The 19,428-nt window shown below is 44.0% G+C and overlaps 1 protein-coding gene across 1 annotated transcript in view; it reads right to left on the reverse strand.

Annotated features, from left to right (window-relative positions):
• Nucleotides 1-14,377: 14,377 nt before the first annotated feature.
• LOC142750752 (olfactory receptor 11L1-like) overlaps nt 14,378-19,428 on the reverse strand; it is a 45,743-nt gene continuing 40,692 nt past the window's right edge. The window contains exon 2 of the mRNA XM_075859730.1: nt 14,378-15,166. Within this exon, the coding sequence (XP_075715845.1) occupies nt 14,378-15,166 (789 nt within the window). The remainder of the gene's footprint in view (nt 15,167-19,428) is intronic.

Consider the following 19,428-nt stretch of genomic DNA (forward strand, 5'->3'; position numbering starts at 1 on the left):
AACACACTCCGTTGGCTGACTCGCGGAAAACAAATCATCATCATCACTATGTTGTTCAGTATCTTCCTTCGCACCCGAGGAGATGTCTCTTAGGACTCTCAGGAAAGATAGCTTCCCACTAGGAAGTGGGAGCGAAGACATAGATTATTGAATGGAAACGCTAGAAATACCCATATTACTACTGTCACTGTGCCAAGGAACTGTAAAGGATCTGCCAGGCACTACGTCTGTGGATACTCCCAGGATTAATCAGTCGACACCTGAGGCCAGACCTCTTAGACTGACACCGGCTCCCACCAATCAGGGTGGCAGGCTCAGGAGTGGGAGAGCCTATCGCGGCCTGGTCAGTCGGAGTTAGCTCCGCCCCCTGTCCATTTATACCTGCTGTTTTCTCTTCCTCATTGCTTGTTATTCTTCTTGGATTCCTGGCCCCACTGCTGCCTTGCTCCAGCCTGCTTCTGCCGTGCTTCTGCCTTGCTTCAGTTCACGCTTATCCTGCTTCGCTCTGCCCCTGGCTTGCTTCCTGCTCCTTGCTCTACGTTTGTATACTCCACTACATCCTGATCCTGACTGGCTCGTTCACCACTCCGTTTCCTCACAGTGTTCCGTGGGCACTGCCCCTTCCCTTGCTTGTTCCCTGTTTGTATCCCCTTGCACTTAGTCAGCGTAGGGACCGCCGCCAAGTTGTACCCCGTCACCTAGGGCGGGTCGTTGCAAGTAGGCAGGGACAGGGCGGTGGGTAGATTAGGGCTCACTTGTTCCCTTCACCTCCTTCCTGCCATAACATAATAACAAGCCCATACCTAGTCTACCATTTCTCCTACGCTGACGCTATCATGGACCCCCTTGAGACCCTGACCCAGCAGATGCAGGGCCTCTCCCTACAGGTCCAGGCCCTGGCTCAGAGGGTCAACCAGTCTGACGCTGCCATAGTAGTACCCCTCACCTCACCTCTAGAACCCGACCTCAAGTTACCTGACCGGTTCTCAGGGGACCGTAAGACTTTTCTCTCCTTCCGGGAGAGTTGCAGACTTTACTTCCGTCTAAAACCTCACTCCTCAGGTTCCGAGAACCAGCGGGTGGGTATCATTATATCCCGACTCCAGGAAGGGCCCCAAGAGTGGGCCTTCTCCTTGGCTCCTGACGCCCCTGAACTGTCCTCCGTCGATCGTTTTTTCTCTGCCCTCGGACTCATTTACGACGAGACTGACAGGACTGCCTTAGCCGAGAGTCAGCTGGTGACCTTACGTCAGGGTAGGAGACCTGTTGAGGAATACTGTTCTGATTTTAGAAAGTGGTGCGTAGTTTCTCGGTGGAACGACCCGGCCCTAAGGTGCCAGTTTAGGTTAGGATTATCTGACGCCCTGAAGGATCTGCTTGTTAGCTACCCATCTTCTGACTCCCTAGACCAGGTTATGGCCCTAGCAGTACGACTTGACCGACGTCTCAGAGAACGTCAGCTTGAACGTTTCAATGTTTTCCCCTCTGACTTCCCTGCGATTCCCCCCGAGGTCCCGTCTCCTCGCTCTTCCACGGAAGACTCGGAGGTACCTATGCAACTCGGGGCCTCCATGTCCCCTCGACAACGTAGGGAGTTCCGCAGGAAGAATGGTCTCTGCTTCTATTGTGGGGGTGACAAGCATCTACTGAACACCTGTACCAGGCGCAAGAATAAGCAGCCGGAAAACTTCCGCGCCTAAGTGATCATCGGGGAGGTCACTTGGGCGCACAGGTATTTCCTGTGGAATTTGCTATGTCTCTAAAAATGCCTTTTATTGATTTGCCTTATCCTGTCGCGGTAGTGGGTATCGACTCCACTCCTCTTGCTAATGGTTATTTTACTCAGCATACTCCTGTTTTTGAACTCCTGGTTGGCTCCATGCATTTGGAGCAGTTCTCTGTACTGGTGATGCAGGGATTATCGTCCGATCTGGTGTTAGGTCTTCCCTGGTTGCAGCTGCATAATCCCACGTTTGATTGGAATACTGGGGATCTCACCAAATGGGGTAGTGAATGCCTGACGTCATGTCTTTCGGTTAACTCTATTTCTCCCCGTGAGGAGGTAAACACGCTACCTGAGTTTGTTCAGGACTTCGCTGATGTGTTTTCTAAGGAGGCCTTTGAGGTGTTGCCCCCTAATAGAGATTACGATTGCGCCATCGATTTGGTACCTGGTGCTAAGCTTCCTAAGGGTAGGATATTTAATCTTTCATGTCCTGAACGTGAAGCTATGAAGGAGTATATCCAAGAATGCCTGGCCAAGGGTTGCATTCGCCCCCGACTTCTCCTGTAGGTGCTGGCTTCTTCTTCGTGGGGAAGAAGGATGGTGGTCTTAGGCCGTGCATTGACTATCGGAACTTGAATAAGGTCACAGTAAGGAACCAGCATCCCCTTCCTTTGATTCCTGATCTCTTTAATCAGGTTCAGGGGGCCCAATGGTTCTCTAAGTTCGATCTACGGGGGGCATATAACCTTATCCGCATCAAAGAGGGGGATGAGTGGAAGACTGCGTTCAACACGCCCGAAGGTCATTTCGAATACCTGGTCATGCCCTTTGGGTTGTGTAATGCCCCTGCCGTCTTCCAGAATTTTATTAATGAAATTCTGAGAGATTACCTGGGAAATTTTCTTGTAGTGTACCTTGATGACATACTGGTGTATTCCAAGGACTGGTCCTCCCACGTGGAGCATGTCAGGAAGGTCCTCCAGGTCCTCCGGGAAAATAATCTGTTTGCGAAAACCGAAAAATGTGTGTTTGGGGTACAGGAGATACCATTTTTGGGTCAAATCCTCACTCCTCATGAATTCCGCATGGACCCTGCCAAGGTTCAGGCCGTGGTGCAATGGGTCCAACCTGCCTCGCTGAAGGCGCTACAGTGTTTTTTGGGGTTCGCTAACTATTACAGGAGATTTATTGCCAACTTCTCGGTCGTCGCTAAGCCTCTTACGGACCTCACTCGCAAGGAAGCTGATGTCCTCCACTGGCCTCCTGAGGCCATCCAGGCTTTTGAGACCCTCAAGAAGTGCTTTATCTCGGCCCCCGTGATGGTTCAGCCCAACCAAAGGGAGCCATTTATTGTGGAGGTTGATGCGTCCGAGGTGGGAGTGGGGGCCGTCTTGTCCCAGGGTACCAGCTCCCTCACCCATCTCCGCCCGTGTGCTTACTTCTCTAGGAAGTTTTCGCCCACGGAGAGTAACTATGATATTGGCAACCGCAAACTTTTAGCCATTACATGGGATTTTGAAGAGTGGCGTCACTTCCTGGAGGGGGCCAGACACCAGGTAACGGTCCTTACTGACCACAAGAATCTGGTTTTCCTAGAATCTGCCCGGAGGCTTAATCCTAGACAAGCTCGATGGGCGCTATTCTTTACCAGATTTAACTTCTTGGTTACCTATAGGGCTGGGTCCAAAAATATTAAGGCTGATGCACTGTCACGTAGTTTCATGGCCAATCCTCCTTCTGAGGAGGATCCTGCTTGTATTTTACCCCCTGGTATAATCGTTTCTGCCACTGATTCTGATTTAGCCTCTGACATTGCGGCTGATCAAGGTTCAGCTCCCGGGAACCTCCCTGGGGACAAGCTGTTTGTCCCCCTGCAATACCGGCTAAGGGTACTCAGGGAGAACCATGACTCCGCACTATCTGGTCATCCTGGCATCTTGGGTACCAAACACCTCATTACCAGAAACTATTGGTGGCCTGGGTTGCAAAAAGACGTTAGGGCTTACGTCGCCGCTTGTGAGGTTTGTGCTAGGTCCAAGACCCCTAGGTCCCGACCTGCAGGCTTACTACGTTCTTTGCCCATTCCCCAGAGACCTTGGACCCATATCTCCATGGATTTTATCACCGATTTGCCTCCATCTCAGGGCAAGTCGGTGGTGTGGGTGGTAGTAGACCGCTTCAGCAAGATGTGCCACTTTGTGTCCCTTAAGAAACGACCTAACGTCAAGACGTTAGCTTCTTTGTTTGTTAAACACATTTTGCGTCTCCATGGGGCCCCAGTCAATATAGTTTCTGACAGAGGGGTACAATTTGTTTCCTTATTTTGGAGAGCTTTTTGTAAAAAGTTGGAGATTGATCTGTCCTTCTCCTCCGCCTTCCATCCCGAAACTAATGGCCAAACGGAAAGGACTAATCAATCCCTGGAACAATATTTAAGGTGTTTCATCTCTGACTGTCAATTCGATTGGGTCTCATTCCTTCCCCTTGCTGAATTTTCCCTGAATAACCGGGTCAGTAACTCGTCAGGGGTCTCCCCGTTTTTCTGTAATTTCGGGTTTAATCCAAGGTTCTCCTCCTTTTCTCCTGGTTGTTCCAATAATCCCGAGGTAGAGGACGTTCATCGGGAACTGTGCACAGTCTGGGCCCAGGTTCAGAAGAACCTAGAGGCGTCCCAGAGCGTACAAAAGATTCAGGCTGATAGAAGACGTTCTGCTAACCCCCGGTTTGTCGTCGGGGATCTGGTGTGGTTGTCGTCTAGGAACTTGCGCCTTAAGGTCCCGTCCAGGAAGTTTGCGCCCCGATTTATTGGGCCTTATAAGGTCATTGAAGTCCTCAACCCTGTATCCTTCCGTCTGGAGCTGCCCCCATCCTTTCGCATACACGACGTCTTTCATGCCTCCCTCCTTAAACGCTGCTCAACGTCCTGGTCCCCCTCGAGGAAACCTCCTGTTCCCGTTCTCACCCCTGAGGGGGTGGAATTCGAGGTGGCCAAGATTGTGGACAGTAGGATGATCCAGGGCTCCCTCCAGTTCGTGGTCCATTGGAGAGGATACGGGCCGGAGGAGAGGACTTGGATTCCTGCTCGAGATGTTCACGCTGGGGTATTGGTCAGGAGGTTCCACCTTCTCTTCCCCACTAAACCGGGTCCTCTTAGTAAGGGTCCGGTGGCCCCTCATAAAAGGGGGAGTACTGTAAAGGATCTGCCAGGCACTACGTCTGTGGATACTCCCAGGATTAATCAGTCGACACCTGAGGCCAGACCTCTTAGACTGACACCGGCTCCCACCAATCAGGGTGGCAGGCTCAGGAGTGGGAGAGCCTATCGCGGCCTGGTCAGTCGGAGTTAGCTCCGCCCCCTGTCCATTTATACCTGCTGTTTTCTCTTCCTCATTGCTTGTTATTCTTCTTGGATTCCTGGCCCCACTGCTGCCTTGCTCCAGCCTGCTTCTGCCGTGCTTCTGCCTTGCTTCAGTTCCCGCTTATCCTGCTTCGCTCTGCCCCTGGCTTGCTTCCTGCTCCTTGCTCTGCGTTTATATACTCCACTACATCCTGATCCTGACTGGCTCGTTCACCACTCCGTTTCCTCACGGTGTTCCGTGGGCACTGCCCCTTCCCTTGCTTGTTCCCTGCCGCCAAGTTGTACCCCTTCGCCTAGGGCGGGTCGTTGCAAGTAGGCAGGGACAGGGCGGTGGGTAGATTAGGGCTCACTTGTTCCCTTCACCTCCTTCCTGCCATAACAGGAACTGTAGAGGATCTGGAATCCAACGAAACCTGGCTTGAAGCCAGATCGTCAGAGTCTTCCTGCTGAGATGACCGCGAGCCAGCCAACCAGTCCACAATGGCCGTATTGTCTAACGTAACCCGCCCACCGGAGGAGATGGACAAGTCTGGCTTGCTGATACTGCTACTACTACCAGCAGGCACATGGCTGCTGCTACTAGTGGAACTGGGAACATGTCTTGTACCACAAATGCTGGTACTGGGTCTGGCACCAACAGATCCAACATTTGGACTGGAAGAGGACACGGCATGGGTGTTTCTTCCTCTACCCCGTCCTTTCACAACCTTTTTTTTTACCAGACATTTCACTGCTGGAGTGCAGCAAGTTGAATCAAAACCCGGGGGATGAGCCCCTTCTAAAAGCGTATTCACACTGACACTGGCTTGGCAAATGGCAATGTATGAGAATTTCTATCAGGCACGCCGCGGTGCACTCAGGGAATGCTGGGCGTTGTAGTACTACTACAAAGGCTGCCTGTATTGCAAGTTGGATTGTTATTTCGTTATGTTAACGGCCGGGGATGAGTCCCTTCTAAAAGTGTATTCACACACTGGCTTGGCAAATGGCAATGAATGAGAATTTCTATCAGGCACGCCGCGGTGCACTCAGGGAATGCTGGGCATTGTAGTACTACTAGGCTGCCTGTATTGCAAGTTGGATTGTTATTTCGTTATGTTGACGGCCGGGGATGAGCCCCTTCTAAAAGCGTATTCACACACTGGCTTGGCAAATGGCTGCCTGTATTGCAAGTTGGATGCAACGGGGATGAGCCCCTTATAAAAGCGTATTCACACACTGGCTGAGTAGTGAGTAGTGGATGAGCCCCTTCGATTGAATTCCTGCCTTTTAGATTCCTAAAGCTTTCCCTTACTGCACAGAGATACTATCCCTACAGCTCCTGTCTGTAAAATGGCCGCTGAGCTCCGTGCATAGACTTTTATTGCAGGCTTGAGCCCGCCCCTATGCTGCCTCCCAATTGGCTGGGAGAGCCGTTTGCAAGGCATTATGTGGTAGCCTGATGTCAGGTGATATTGTGAAATCCTCCATTTTACATCTAACATGTGGCAGGCGCCAAAATGTAGCCGGATTCGGTCAAAAACGGGTTCGGCCGAACCCGGTGAAGTTCGGATTCGCTGCGAACCAAACTTTTTACGATGTTCGGACCGAAACCGGGTTCGGTTGTCCCGGTTCGTTCATCTCTACCCCTCATCTTTCCCTTCTGAGTCCTGCTGCATGTCCAGGCAGTTGATAACAGCCACATTGAGGGTATTGCAGTACCCAGGAGAACCCACATTACAGTTTATGGTGTATATGTCTCCGGTCAAAATGCTTACTACACCTTTAGATGAATGCCTTAAGAGGTGTAGTTTTTAAAATGGGGTCACTTCTCTGGGGTTTCAACTGTACTGGTACCTCAGCGTCTTCTGCATACATAACTTAGCGCCAGAAAATCCCCAGTAGGCCAAATGGTGGTCCTTTCATTTTGAGCCCTCCCATGGGCCCAAACGGCAGTCTATCACCACAAATGGGGTATTGCCGCACTCAGGACAAATTGGGCAACAAAATGGGGTATTTTATTTCATGTGAAAATAAGACATTTTAAGCCAAAACTACATCTCATTGGAAGCAGTGACATAAGCAGTGAACAGAGATCAGTAAAATAAGGAGACCACAGTGAGGTGGGAGCTACAGGTGGAGAAGGCTTTCTGTCTACCTGTACCGGATGGAATCCTTAAGATGACAGATGCAATTTTACCATAAGAGATAATGATTATGATGGTCGGCATAATGACTACAGGTATACATAGTAAGGAAGCTTAATAATTCAATAATAGATGACTGAGTAGTTCTGAATTGTACAGAACTGTAGTTCAGCAGCCAAGAAATGTATGGAGCCACACTGTACCTCTGTATGTCTCCAATTTTCTCTCAAGAAAATGTTTGAATTTACACAGAATACGGAAAAAAAACTGTGTCAGGCGCCATTGGGTGCTATTTTATAAAGGTATTCTCCCCTAGGAACAATGCTTCTGGAATATGATGTCATACGCTGATGCCATACAATGGCAAATGGAGTGGCTAAGGCTCCCTTGTAGGTAACTGCAGAGAATCATATCTGCATGACATCATATAGGCTCTGTCATGGCCAGGCCTTTACTTTTGCACAATCTAAAGTTGACTCAAAAAAAATAAAAAATAAAAATACAGAGATTTACAAACGGGTGGGAAGCTCCATCGGTTGGCCCGTTCTGACCAACCTCTCCTAGGCTGGTTGGGCCTATGGGGCAATCAGAGACCTGGGTGGAAGGGATCATCGCACCTGTATGGCCTGGCATAAAAACTACCGGGGTTGACAGCAATAAATTATTGAGCACAGAAATTTGTTTGCTCAACAATTTTACGTTTGTTTGGGTGCCCTGATTTTTTAGGGTGTAGGTAAGAGTGTCAAAGGCTACGAGTATATAAAATGTTATGACTTTTGGATGATTCTTTTTTCAGATATTGTTTCTTTATTAGATATTGTTTCTTTTTTGTAAACGAGCCTAAAATACAGCCGTCGTGACGAGGTTTTTCTGAGCGAACTTCACAACGCAGGTTCATGAGTTGTGGTAGACATACTCAGGACATGGTGATGCATGAACGTTCCAGGGCTCGGAACTTCACAATAAACAGTTACGGAAATATTTTGCTATAACCGCTCAAATTTAGCTATAAATGAAGGAACTGTGCCATGTTTCAGGGGCAAGAGAGGGTTCCCCATTTACAGCAAATGACCGAGTCAGGTATCTTATTATTCGTCTGTGTAAGTGGAACGAATGGACGCCTAGGTCGATTCCATAAGACCCGCGGTTCGTTGCTGGTTGTGAAATGCTCTGGGAAAGCATTGTGGAAAATGATTATTTATACCCACTTTAGTAAAAAAAAGGCATCATTTTTTGGCTCGCTGCGCGGGCTACATCTGTCCTTCTGGCCTCAGTTTTTATATGGTAGGTCAGAGCAGCAAAGGCTAGATGTGTATAAAAAATTAGGGCTTTTGCACTACTATTGTTTATGATATTGTTCATTTATTAGAATTAAATCGTAAATTATGCACTCTGTGGGTAAAATAGGAGCAGCTAAAGAGGCTTTTTGGGGGCTAAGAATGCGACGCAGACCCTTGAATTTTTTTGGGGGTAGGTCAGAGTGTCAACTGCTACAAGTGTCAGAAGTTTGATGGCTTTGAGGCGCTTTGCTTTTTAGACATTATTTTTTCATTAGAACTAAATTGTAAACATGCGTAAAAATAGCCATTGCTCACAAGGCTTTTATGGGCCAAGAGCGCGTCACAGAACCTTGAATTTTCTTAGGATAGGTCAGAGTGTCAAGGGCTACATGTGTAACAAATATTAGGTATATTCAACTAGTTTTTAAGATATAATTTTTTTAGAAAAATAAATTGAAGCCGTGTGTAGAAACAGGCATCGCTAATGAGGAGTTTCCTCGCTAACCACTCGACGTATAGTCACGAGTCTTGGCGTACATACTCAGGAGATGGTGTCGTATAATAGTTTTGGGGCTCGTAACTCCTCATTGAGCGGTACGGAAATAGTTTGGTAAAACTGTCAATATTAAGCTCTAAATAAGGGAATTCCGCCATGTTTATGGTGCAAAAGTGGAATCCCCTTTTAGAAAAGACGACCGAGTCAGGTGTCGTATTGTTCGGCTTTGCAAGGCTACTCCTAGTTCGGGTCCATCGGGTCACGGTTCAGTTTTCGACTCTGTCAAAGTTTTCGACTACGAGTTTCGAGCGTTTTTGTTGGGCGTAAACCGAGCATGCCATCGCTACGAAACTGTACATATTTTTTGGTGAGACCTTTAGTGGTAAATTTCCAGAGTCAGAAACGATGCCGGTCGCCTCCCTGAAGATTTCATTTTTGACTTTGCACCACCGGTGGTGATGGCGAAAGTCAATAACGGACCGCGTCCGTCCATACAAAACGTTCAGTCCCAAAATGTAAAATAGACTCTAAAACACACTAGCGCTCTCTGAATTTTTTCGCCACTTGAATCCTTGACCGCTCGTTGGAGGCTGGGACGCTTCTAACACTTCCCATAAGCAGTGACATAAGCAGTGAACAGAGATCAGTAAAATATGGAGACCACAGTGAGGTGGGAGCTACAGGTGGAGAAGGCTTTCTGCCTACCTGTGCCGGATGGAATCCTTAAGATGACAGATGCAATTTTACCATAAGAGATAATGATTATGATGGTCAGCATAATAACTACAGGTATACATAGTAAGGAAGCTTCAAGTTGGACAATGTAGGTTTCTGTACTTGCAGTTTCTAGCAAAGGGACGAGGTCACAGAAAAAATGGTCAATAATATTTTGCCCACAAAAGGTTAACGACAATACCATTACAGTGTTAACGAATGCACAGGAAAAACCCAACAACCAACAGATGACGACCGGTTTAATACAATATCCACCTGTCATGATAGAGGGAAAAAAAGCATTTTTTGTTTTTGTAACTTTTACCTTTTTATTTTAACACTTTTATAAAATATTTTTATTAACATTCACAGATCCATTTGAAAACAGATTTGACATGGTATAATCACATGAGAAAGATATTTAAAGCCCCATTGCACATATAGCACTCAGAGTGCAAGTTTCCTGCGAGGGCTCAGAACACTGCTGTGAGTACCTCACCAGTAAGTACCTTTATGTGCTATTTTACTGTAAGCTCTATGTCAATCGCCTGAGATCCATGAGTGAACCTGGCAGTTACTAATAGAACTGCTGGTTTCAGTGCTTCAGATCTTTCATCCTGTAACCATCAAACATCAATGTACTTTCTCTACCCCCTCACTGTAAAGCCATAGTGCTTACATAGCACCCAGAGTGCAATTTTGTCAATTTGGGGCGGCCACCCCAAAATGTGAGTATGCCCCCCAAATTCCATGTGAAGGCTTAGAACACTGCTGTGAGTGTGCCACATCAGTAATGCATCAGTGTTTTTATTTCTAACCACACAGTGTGTGTAAAGTGCCATCTGGGTCATCAACACATCTGTGGTGATCCACAAAACAGGATCTAGCATCTCTGGTGATGCAAAAAGATGAAGTCTGCATCACTGTAAATGCGAAAATATCAAACTGCTATCTACAAAGATGCCGTTAAAACCAGGCCTTAACTTTTGTACCATCTATTTCCATCAATCCAGCCTCAGGTAAATAAGCCATGAGTTCCCAGGAGCTGCGTCAGCTGACTGCTGACAATGATGCATGGCTGAGCCGGCCCGAAAATCAAGGTAAGTGACATATTTGGAAAGAGATGGACAATATTCCCCCCTATAGGAACTTTCCTGGGAGGGTTATCCCTGGGGTCTGTTGGGCAATGTTTTAGTTAGAAAGTGCATTTTCCAACTTCTATTTCTTTTCCTTGGTGGCAGTTTTACCTTCAGCCCAGTTCCACCCCCTGCCTTGTGACATCTATACTCAGCAGCTTTACTCAGACCATAGTTGAACTGATCTTTGCAAGGGTTCCCCTCTCCCTAATTCCCATAACAGCAATAAGGTCCGTCCCTATGACCCAAAAGTAATTGATAAAAATGTGTAAAATTCTAATAAATTATAACCCCTTTATAGGTCAGGCCATTATTATCCAAAGACTCAGGTCTTCCCAAAGAGAACAGAGAAAACCTTCTACCATCAATGATGTCACTGGGAGGAGAGAGAGATGGGTCAGAGTTCCTCTGTGGTGCAGGGGACAAGAAGAGAGCAGGGAAAGAAGCCGCTATCCACTAAGACCCGTCCCAGCAGAGGTCTCCAGAATAACAGGATAGAGCAGCAGGGATGACGGCCGTCAAGCAAATGAATCTGCAACCAGCACCACTGGATTTGAATTCAGACGGCCAAATGCCATTCCACTCGACCGCCGACACATAGAGGTACCACCACCACAGGCAATGCCACAGGTGCAGCCACCACCACCACATGCACAAAACCTACCTCTGCAGGAAAGACAGCAGCCTAGGCCCAGAGGGAGAGCACTGCAAATTCAGAACACATGTGGGGTATTGCCGTACCCGGAAGAAGCCACATTACTATTTATGGGGTGTATGTCTCCCGTGGCACATGCCGGGCACAATATTTCGGACACTGAAATGGCATATATGTATAGAAAATTGCAAACCTCACTCTGCACCATCTGCTGTGCATTACCTTTTACACAGTAACTTTAAGGTCAAAATGCTCACGACACCTCTAGATGAATGCCTTACAGTGTAGCTAAACTTTGACAAACTTCTGACATCTCATAGTGACATGTCAAAAGTTTGGATTGGTGGGGGTCCGAGCACTGAGACCCCCACCAATCTCTAGAACGAAGCAGCTGAAGTGCTCCTGTGAGCATTCAAAAAACGAAAGATGAAAAAACAAAAATTGGCCATGTCTCCCAGGTGTTTAATCTCGTAAATAGCTTTCTCGTGTGATAATACAGTGTCAAATCTGTTTTCAGATGGATCTGTGAAAAAACACTGTGAAATGGATACTGCACTTATTTTACATTCATCGGTGGTTTTTCTCCAGAAACCAGTCTAAACATGCGTAAAAACAGGCGTTGCTGACAAGGCTTTTGTGTCACCGAACCTTGACATAGGATAGGTCAGAGTGTCAAGGGCTACATGTGCATTAAATAAAAGGGATATTCAACGGTTAGTTTTTGAGATATTAATTTTTTAACAAAAATAAAAAATAAGCAAATTCTACCATGTTTTTTGGGCAAAAGAGGGGTACCCTTTTAGAAAAGACAACCGAATCAGGTGTCATATTGTTCGGCTCTGCAAGGTGAACGAATGGACGCTTAGCTCGAGTCAATCGGACCCACGTTTCAGTTTCAAATCAGTGTCAAATCTGTTTTCATATGGATCTGTGAAAAAACACAGTGAAATTGATACTGCACTTATTTTACATTCATCGGTGACGAGGCTTTTGTGGGCCAAGCGCACGTCACATAAACATGACACATGTGAAATAGATATGAGGGATATTCAATGGTTAGTTTTTAAGATATTCTACTTTTTAATAAAAAATAATAATTAAGCCGTGAGTAAAAACAGGCATCGCTAACGAGGATTTCCCTGGCTAACCGCGCAACATATCGTCACAAGTCTTGGCGTATATACTCTGTAGATGGTGACGTATAATAGGTTCAGGGCTCGTAACTGCACAGTGAGCGGTTACGGAAATATTTTTGTAAAACCGTCGATATTTAGTTCTAAATAAGGGAATTCCGACATTTTTATGGGGCAAAAAAGAGTAGTCCCCTTTTAGAAAAGACGACAGAGTCAGGTGTCGTATTGTTCGGCTTTGCAAGGCAAACGAATGTATAGGCCCATCGGATCCACGGTTCAGTTTTCGACTGTGTCAAAGTTTTCGTCTACGCGTTTGGAGCGTTTTGCTGGCCGTAACACCTACTGTCTGCCCCCTGTCCCTCCACAGAGCCCATCAGAGTGTGTGCGTGTGTCCTCTTTACCACCCCCTTTCCCCAGTAATGGGGGGGGGGCAGAGATATGAGGGCCAGAAATGTCTGATTGCGGCCCTATGTGAATAGAGCAGCTGAAATTCCAGAAGACACCTCACACCCGTGTAGTAGCCTGCTTGAATTGGAACCATCTGGAAGGCAATATTGTGTTACCAGAGCAGGAATGAGCAGCTCTATAGAGAGTTTATATCCTACTGCATTATGGTTTATAAACAAGCAAGTCTGATTGTATGACAAGTTCTGGCCTAATCTGTTTTCTAGCCATATGTTCCGATTATTTGTGCTTTGTGTTTATTGCATGTATTTTGTTCTGTGATTGTCACAGTTGGCAATAAAGTTTTGCTTTTATGCTTTTTTGCTTTTATAAAGTTTTGCTATTATGCTACAGAATAATACAGCAATAATGTGTCCTTCCGGCCGCCTCCGCAGCACCTGACTGACGGTATATGAACGGTTGTGTCCTGCAACAACTCTCCTCCTCATTAGTTTGTTAGTTCAGCAGTATATTGTGGTGATTCAGGACTCACAATTTGAACACACTGAGTTTTTTGTATGTCTTGTTGCAGTAAAGTACAAGAGGCTAAACAAACAGCAAATAACACTGGCTATTATCACAAGTCATTGGATCTGAGGTAAGTGGGCAGTAAACAGATATCTCTCTTTACGTTGCCTCTTAAATTTCATATCGTAGACTCATGACCTTCTCATCCCTCTAGAACTTTTTACTCAGTTTACAACATTTTCTACAATTCCCCAAAAATTGGGACTTTCAGAAGAATAATTGTCCCTCCCGAGGAGATGATTGTGCTATAGAATGTCCTCAGCCATTATAATTATAAAGGGGAGGACTCTTAGTAGTGAATGGATTTTATTAATATTCTTATACTTTGTTTTTTTTTTAGGTTTTGTTCATGCATTTCCTAAGGGGAACTACCCTCCCTCCACTCTCTCTAAAGCAGAAGAGAGACACATATGATTTGGCGAAGTCTGGACCTTCAGATGGGCAGTCACATCCCCAGCCCTCAGAAAATAACTCAACCTCGCACTGTGCTCTTTTTCTGTTATCTATATTCTTATTTCCATGTCTTTTTTGAGGAAATACAATAGACCTGTCATTCTACCATTCTGCCTACTAGTGAGCTGATGACATACTATGACGATAACATTGCTGTAGACTGTAAAATGAGATACTTCTCCAGTGCAGCGTAGCCTATTTGGCATCTAGATGTCAGCACAAGTAAAACATTCAACATTTATTTTTAAATGGATAAAAATGAGATTTATTTTTTTTAAATATGGAAAAAAAAAATATATATATTTTTTAATAGATATTAAAATTGTGATTACATTGTTCCTTTAATTTGTAACGAAGAACGTCTAAGAAGCCAATTTATATGAAACATTGCAGAAAGATTGTTCAAGAGTTTCCTAAGAGCTTGTTTAATGTCTCTATTACTCAGACTGTAGATCATAGGATTAAGAAGTGGAGTTATCACTGTGTAGAACAGAGAGAGCAATGATTTAGCATTTTGCTGGCGTGGAAATACGTACATGCTAATAAGTGACCCATAATACATGGACACCACCGCCAAGTGAGAGCTACAGGTGGAGAAGGTCTTCTGCCTCCCAGTCACGGATGGGATCTTTAATATAGTAATGATAATATACACATAGGAAATTATAATAACGGTAACCGGGCAGATTGCAAGGACAATAACCAGAAACAAAGTCTCCAACTTCATAATAAAAGTGTCTGAGCAGGAAAGCTCCAGTAAAGGTTCCAAGTCACAGAAGAAATGGTCAATGATGTTTGGTCCGCAGAAATCTAAATGACTCAGTGTTAAATAAATCATCAACAATGTAGCAAAATTCATCACCCAACACACGAGAACGGCTCTTAGACAAAATGTAAGGTCCATGACGGAGGTGTAATGTAGAGGGTTACAGATGGCCTGATACCTGTCATAGGACATCACGCTCAGGAGAAGACATTCCAATGCCTCACAGCCTGAAAAAAAGTAAAATTGTGTCAAACAGCCAAAAAAAGACACAGAACTTCCTTCATACAACACCACATGGAGCATGTTGGGTACTATAGTGGTGGAGAGTAAAAGATCGATAAAGGAGAGTTGCTACTACTAATAATAATAATAATAATAATAATAATAATAATAATAATATGAAATAATAATAATAATGATAATAATAAAAACAAAAATAATACTAATGTGAAACAATAATAAAAATAATAATTATAATAAAAAATAAATAATAATAAAAATAACAGCAATAACCACATAGTGCAGACAGTGACTAAATCAATAGTGCAGACAATGACTAGATAAATAGAGCAGACAGTGACTAGATAAATAGTGCAGACAGTGACTAGATAAATAGTGCAGAGAGTGACTAGATAAATAGTGCAGACAGTGACCAGATAAATAGAGCAGACAGTGACTAGATAAATAGTACAGAAAGTGACTAGATAAATAGAGCAGACAGTGGCTAGATAAATAGTGCAGACAGTGACCAGATAAATAGTACAGAAAGTGACTAGATAAATAGAGCAGACAGTGGCTAGATAAATAGTGCAGACAGTGACCAGATAAATAGTGCAGAGTGACTAGATAAACAGTACAGACAGTGACCAGATAAATAGTGCAGACAGTGACCAGATAAATAGAGCAGACAGTAAATAGATAAATAGTTCAGACAGTGACCAGATAAATAGTGCAGACAGTGACTAGATAAATAGTGCAGATAGTGACTAGATAAATGGTGCAGACAGTGACCAGATAAATAGAGCAGACAGTGACCAGATAAATAATGCAGACAGTGACTAGATAAATAGTGCAGACAGTTAATAGATAAATAGTGCAGACAGTGACCAGATAAATAGAGCAGACAGTGTCTAGATAAATAGTGCAGACAGTGACCAGATAAATAGTACAGACAGTGACCAGATAAATAGTGCAGACAGTGACTAGATAAATAGTGCAGACAGTGACTAGATACATAGTACAGACAGTGACTAGATAAATAGTACAGATAGTGACCAGATAAATAGTGTAGACAGTGACTAGATAAATAGAGCAGACAGTGACTAGATAAATAGAGCAGACAGTGACCAGATAAATAGTGCAGACAGTGACCAGATAAATAGTGCAGACAGTGACTAGATAAATAGTACAGACAGTGACTAGATAAATAGTGCAGAGAGTGACTAGATAAATAGTGCAGACAGTGACCAGATAAATAGAGCAGACAGTGACTAGATAAATAGTGCAGACAGTGACCAGATAAATAGTGCAGAGTGACTAGATAAACAGTACAGACAGTGACCAGATAAATAGTGCAGACAGTGACCAGATAAATAGTGCAGATAGTGACTAGATAAATAGTGCAGACAGTGACCAGATAAATAGAGCAGACAGTAAATAGATAAATAGTTCAGACAGTGACCAGATAAATAGTGCAGACAGTGACTAGATAAATAGTGCAGACAGTGACCAAATAAATAGTACAGACAGTGACCAGATAAATAGTGTAGACAGTGACTAGATAAATAGTGCAGACAGTGACTAGATACATAGTACAGACAGTGACTAGATAAATAGTACAGATAGTGACCAGATAAATAGTGTAGACAGTGACTAGATAAATAGTGCAGACAGTGACTGGATAAATAGAGCAGACAGTGACTAGATAAATATAGCAGACAGTGACTAGATAAATAGTGCAGACAGTGACCAGATAAATAGAGCAGACAGTAAATAGATAAATAGTTCAGACAGTGACCAGATAAATAGTGCAGACAGTGACTAGATAAATAGTGCAGATAGTGACTAGATAAATAGTGCAGACAGTTAATAGATAAATAGTGCAGACAGTGACCAGATAAATAGAGCAGACAGTGTCTAGATAAATAGTGCAGACAGTGACCAAATAAATAGTACAGACAGTGACCAGATAAATAGTGTAGACAGTGACTAGATAAATAGTGCAGACAGTGACTAGATACATAGTACAGACAGTGACTAGATAAATAGTACAGATAGTGACCAGATAAATAGTGTAGACAGTGACTAGATAAATAGAGCAGACAGTGACTAGATAAATAGAGCAGACAGTGACTAGATAAATAGTACAGACAGTGACTAGATAAATAGTGCAGATAGTCACTAGATAAATAGTGCAAACAGTGACCAGATAAATAGAGCAGACAGTGACCAGATATATAGTGAAGACAGTGACCAGATAAATAGAGCAGACAGTGGCTAGATAAATAGTGCAAACAGTGACTAGATAAATAGTGCAGACAGTGACTAGATAAATAGTACAGACAGTGACCAGATGAATAGTGCAGACAGTGACTAGATAAATAGAGCAGACAGTGACTAGATAAAAAGAGCAGACAGTGACTAGATAAATAGAGCAGACAGTGACCAGATAAATAGTGCAGGAAGTGACCAGATAAATAGTGCAGACAGCGACAGGACAAATAGTGCAGACAGTGACTAGATAAATAGTGCAGACATTGACGAGATAAATAGTGCAGACAGTGACTAGATAAATAGTGCAGACAGAGGCTAGATAAGTAGAGCAGACAGTGTCTAGATAAATAGAGCAGACAGTCACCAGATAAATAGTGCAGACAGTGACCAGATAAATAGTGCAGACAGTGACCAGATAAAGAGTGCAGACGGTGACTAGATAAATAGTGGAGACAGTGACCAGATAAATAGTGCAGACAGTGACCAGATAAATAGTGCAGACAGTGACTAGATAAAGAGTGCAGACAGTGGCTAGATAAATAGTGCAGGCAGTGACTAGATAAATAGTGCAGACAGTGACTAGATAAATAGTGCAGACAGTGACTAGATAAATAGTGCAGACAGTGACCAGATAAATAGTGCAGACAGTGACTAGATAAATGGTGCAGACAGTGACTAGATAAATAGTGCAGACAGTGGCTAGATAAATAGTGCAGACAGTGGCTAGATAAATAGAGCAGACAGTGGCTAGATAAATAGTGCAGACAGTGACTAGATAAATAGTGCAGACAGTGACTAGATAAATAGTGCAGAGAGTGACTAGATAAATAGTGCAGACAGTGACTAGATAAATAATGCAGACAGTGACTAGATAAATAGTGCAGACAGTTAATAGATAAATAGTGCAGACAGTGACCAGATAAATAGAGCAGACAGTGTCTAGATAAATAGTGCAGACAGTGACCAAATAAATAGTACAGACAGTGACCAGATAAATAGTGTAGACAGTGACTAGATAAATAGTGCAGACAGTGACTAGATACATAGTACAGACAGTGACTAGATAAATAGTACAGATAGTGACCAGATAAATAGTGTAGACAGTGACTAGATAAATAGAGCAGACAGTGACTAGATAAATAGAGCAGACAGTGACTAGATAAATAGTACAGACAGTGACTAGATAAATAGTGCAGATAGTCACTAGATAAATAGTGCAAACAGTGACCAGATAAATAGAGCAGACAGTGACCAGATATATAGTGAAGACAGTGACCAGATAAATAGTGCAGACAGTGGCTAGATAAATAGTGCAAACAGTGACTAGATAAATAGTGCAGACAGTGACTAGATAAATAGTACAGACAGTGACCAGATGAATAGTGCAGACAGTGACTAGATAAATAGAGCAGACAGTGACTAGATAAATAGAGCAGACAGTGACTAGATAAATAGAGCAGACAGTGACCAGATAAATAGTGCAGGAAGTGACCAGATAAATAGTGCAGACAGCGACAGGACAAATAGTGCAGACAGTGACTAGATAAATAGTGCAGACATTGACGAGATAAATAGTGCAGACAGTGACTAGATAAATAGTGCAGACAGTCACCAGATAAATAGTGCAGACAGTGACCAGATAAATAGTGCAGACAGTGACCAGATAAAGAGTGCAGACAGTGACCAGATAAAGAGTGCAGACAGTGACTAGATAAATGGTGCAGACAGTGACCAGATAAATAGTGCAGACAGTGACTAGATAAATGGTGCAGACAGTGACTAGATAAATAGTGCAGACAGTGACCAGATAAATAGTGCAGACAGTGACTAGATAAATGGTGCAGACAGTGACTAGATAAATAGTGCAGACAGTGACTAGATAAATAGTGCAGACAGTGGCTAGATAAATAGAGCAGACAGTGGCTAGATAAATAGTGCAGACAGTGACTAGATAAATAGTGCAGACAGTGACTAGATAAATAGTGCAGACAGTGACCAGATAAATAGTGCAGACAGTGACTAGATAAATGGTGCAGACAGTGACTAGATAAATAGTGCAGACAGTGACCAGATAAATAGAGAAGACAGTGACCAGATAAAGAGTGCAGACAGTGGCTAGA

Source organism: Rhinoderma darwinii, chromosome 3, assembly GCF_050947455.1.
Source record: "Rhinoderma darwinii isolate aRhiDar2 chromosome 3, aRhiDar2.hap1, whole genome shotgun sequence".
Taxonomy (NCBI): domain Eukaryota; kingdom Metazoa; phylum Chordata; class Amphibia; order Anura; family Rhinodermatidae; genus Rhinoderma; species Rhinoderma darwinii.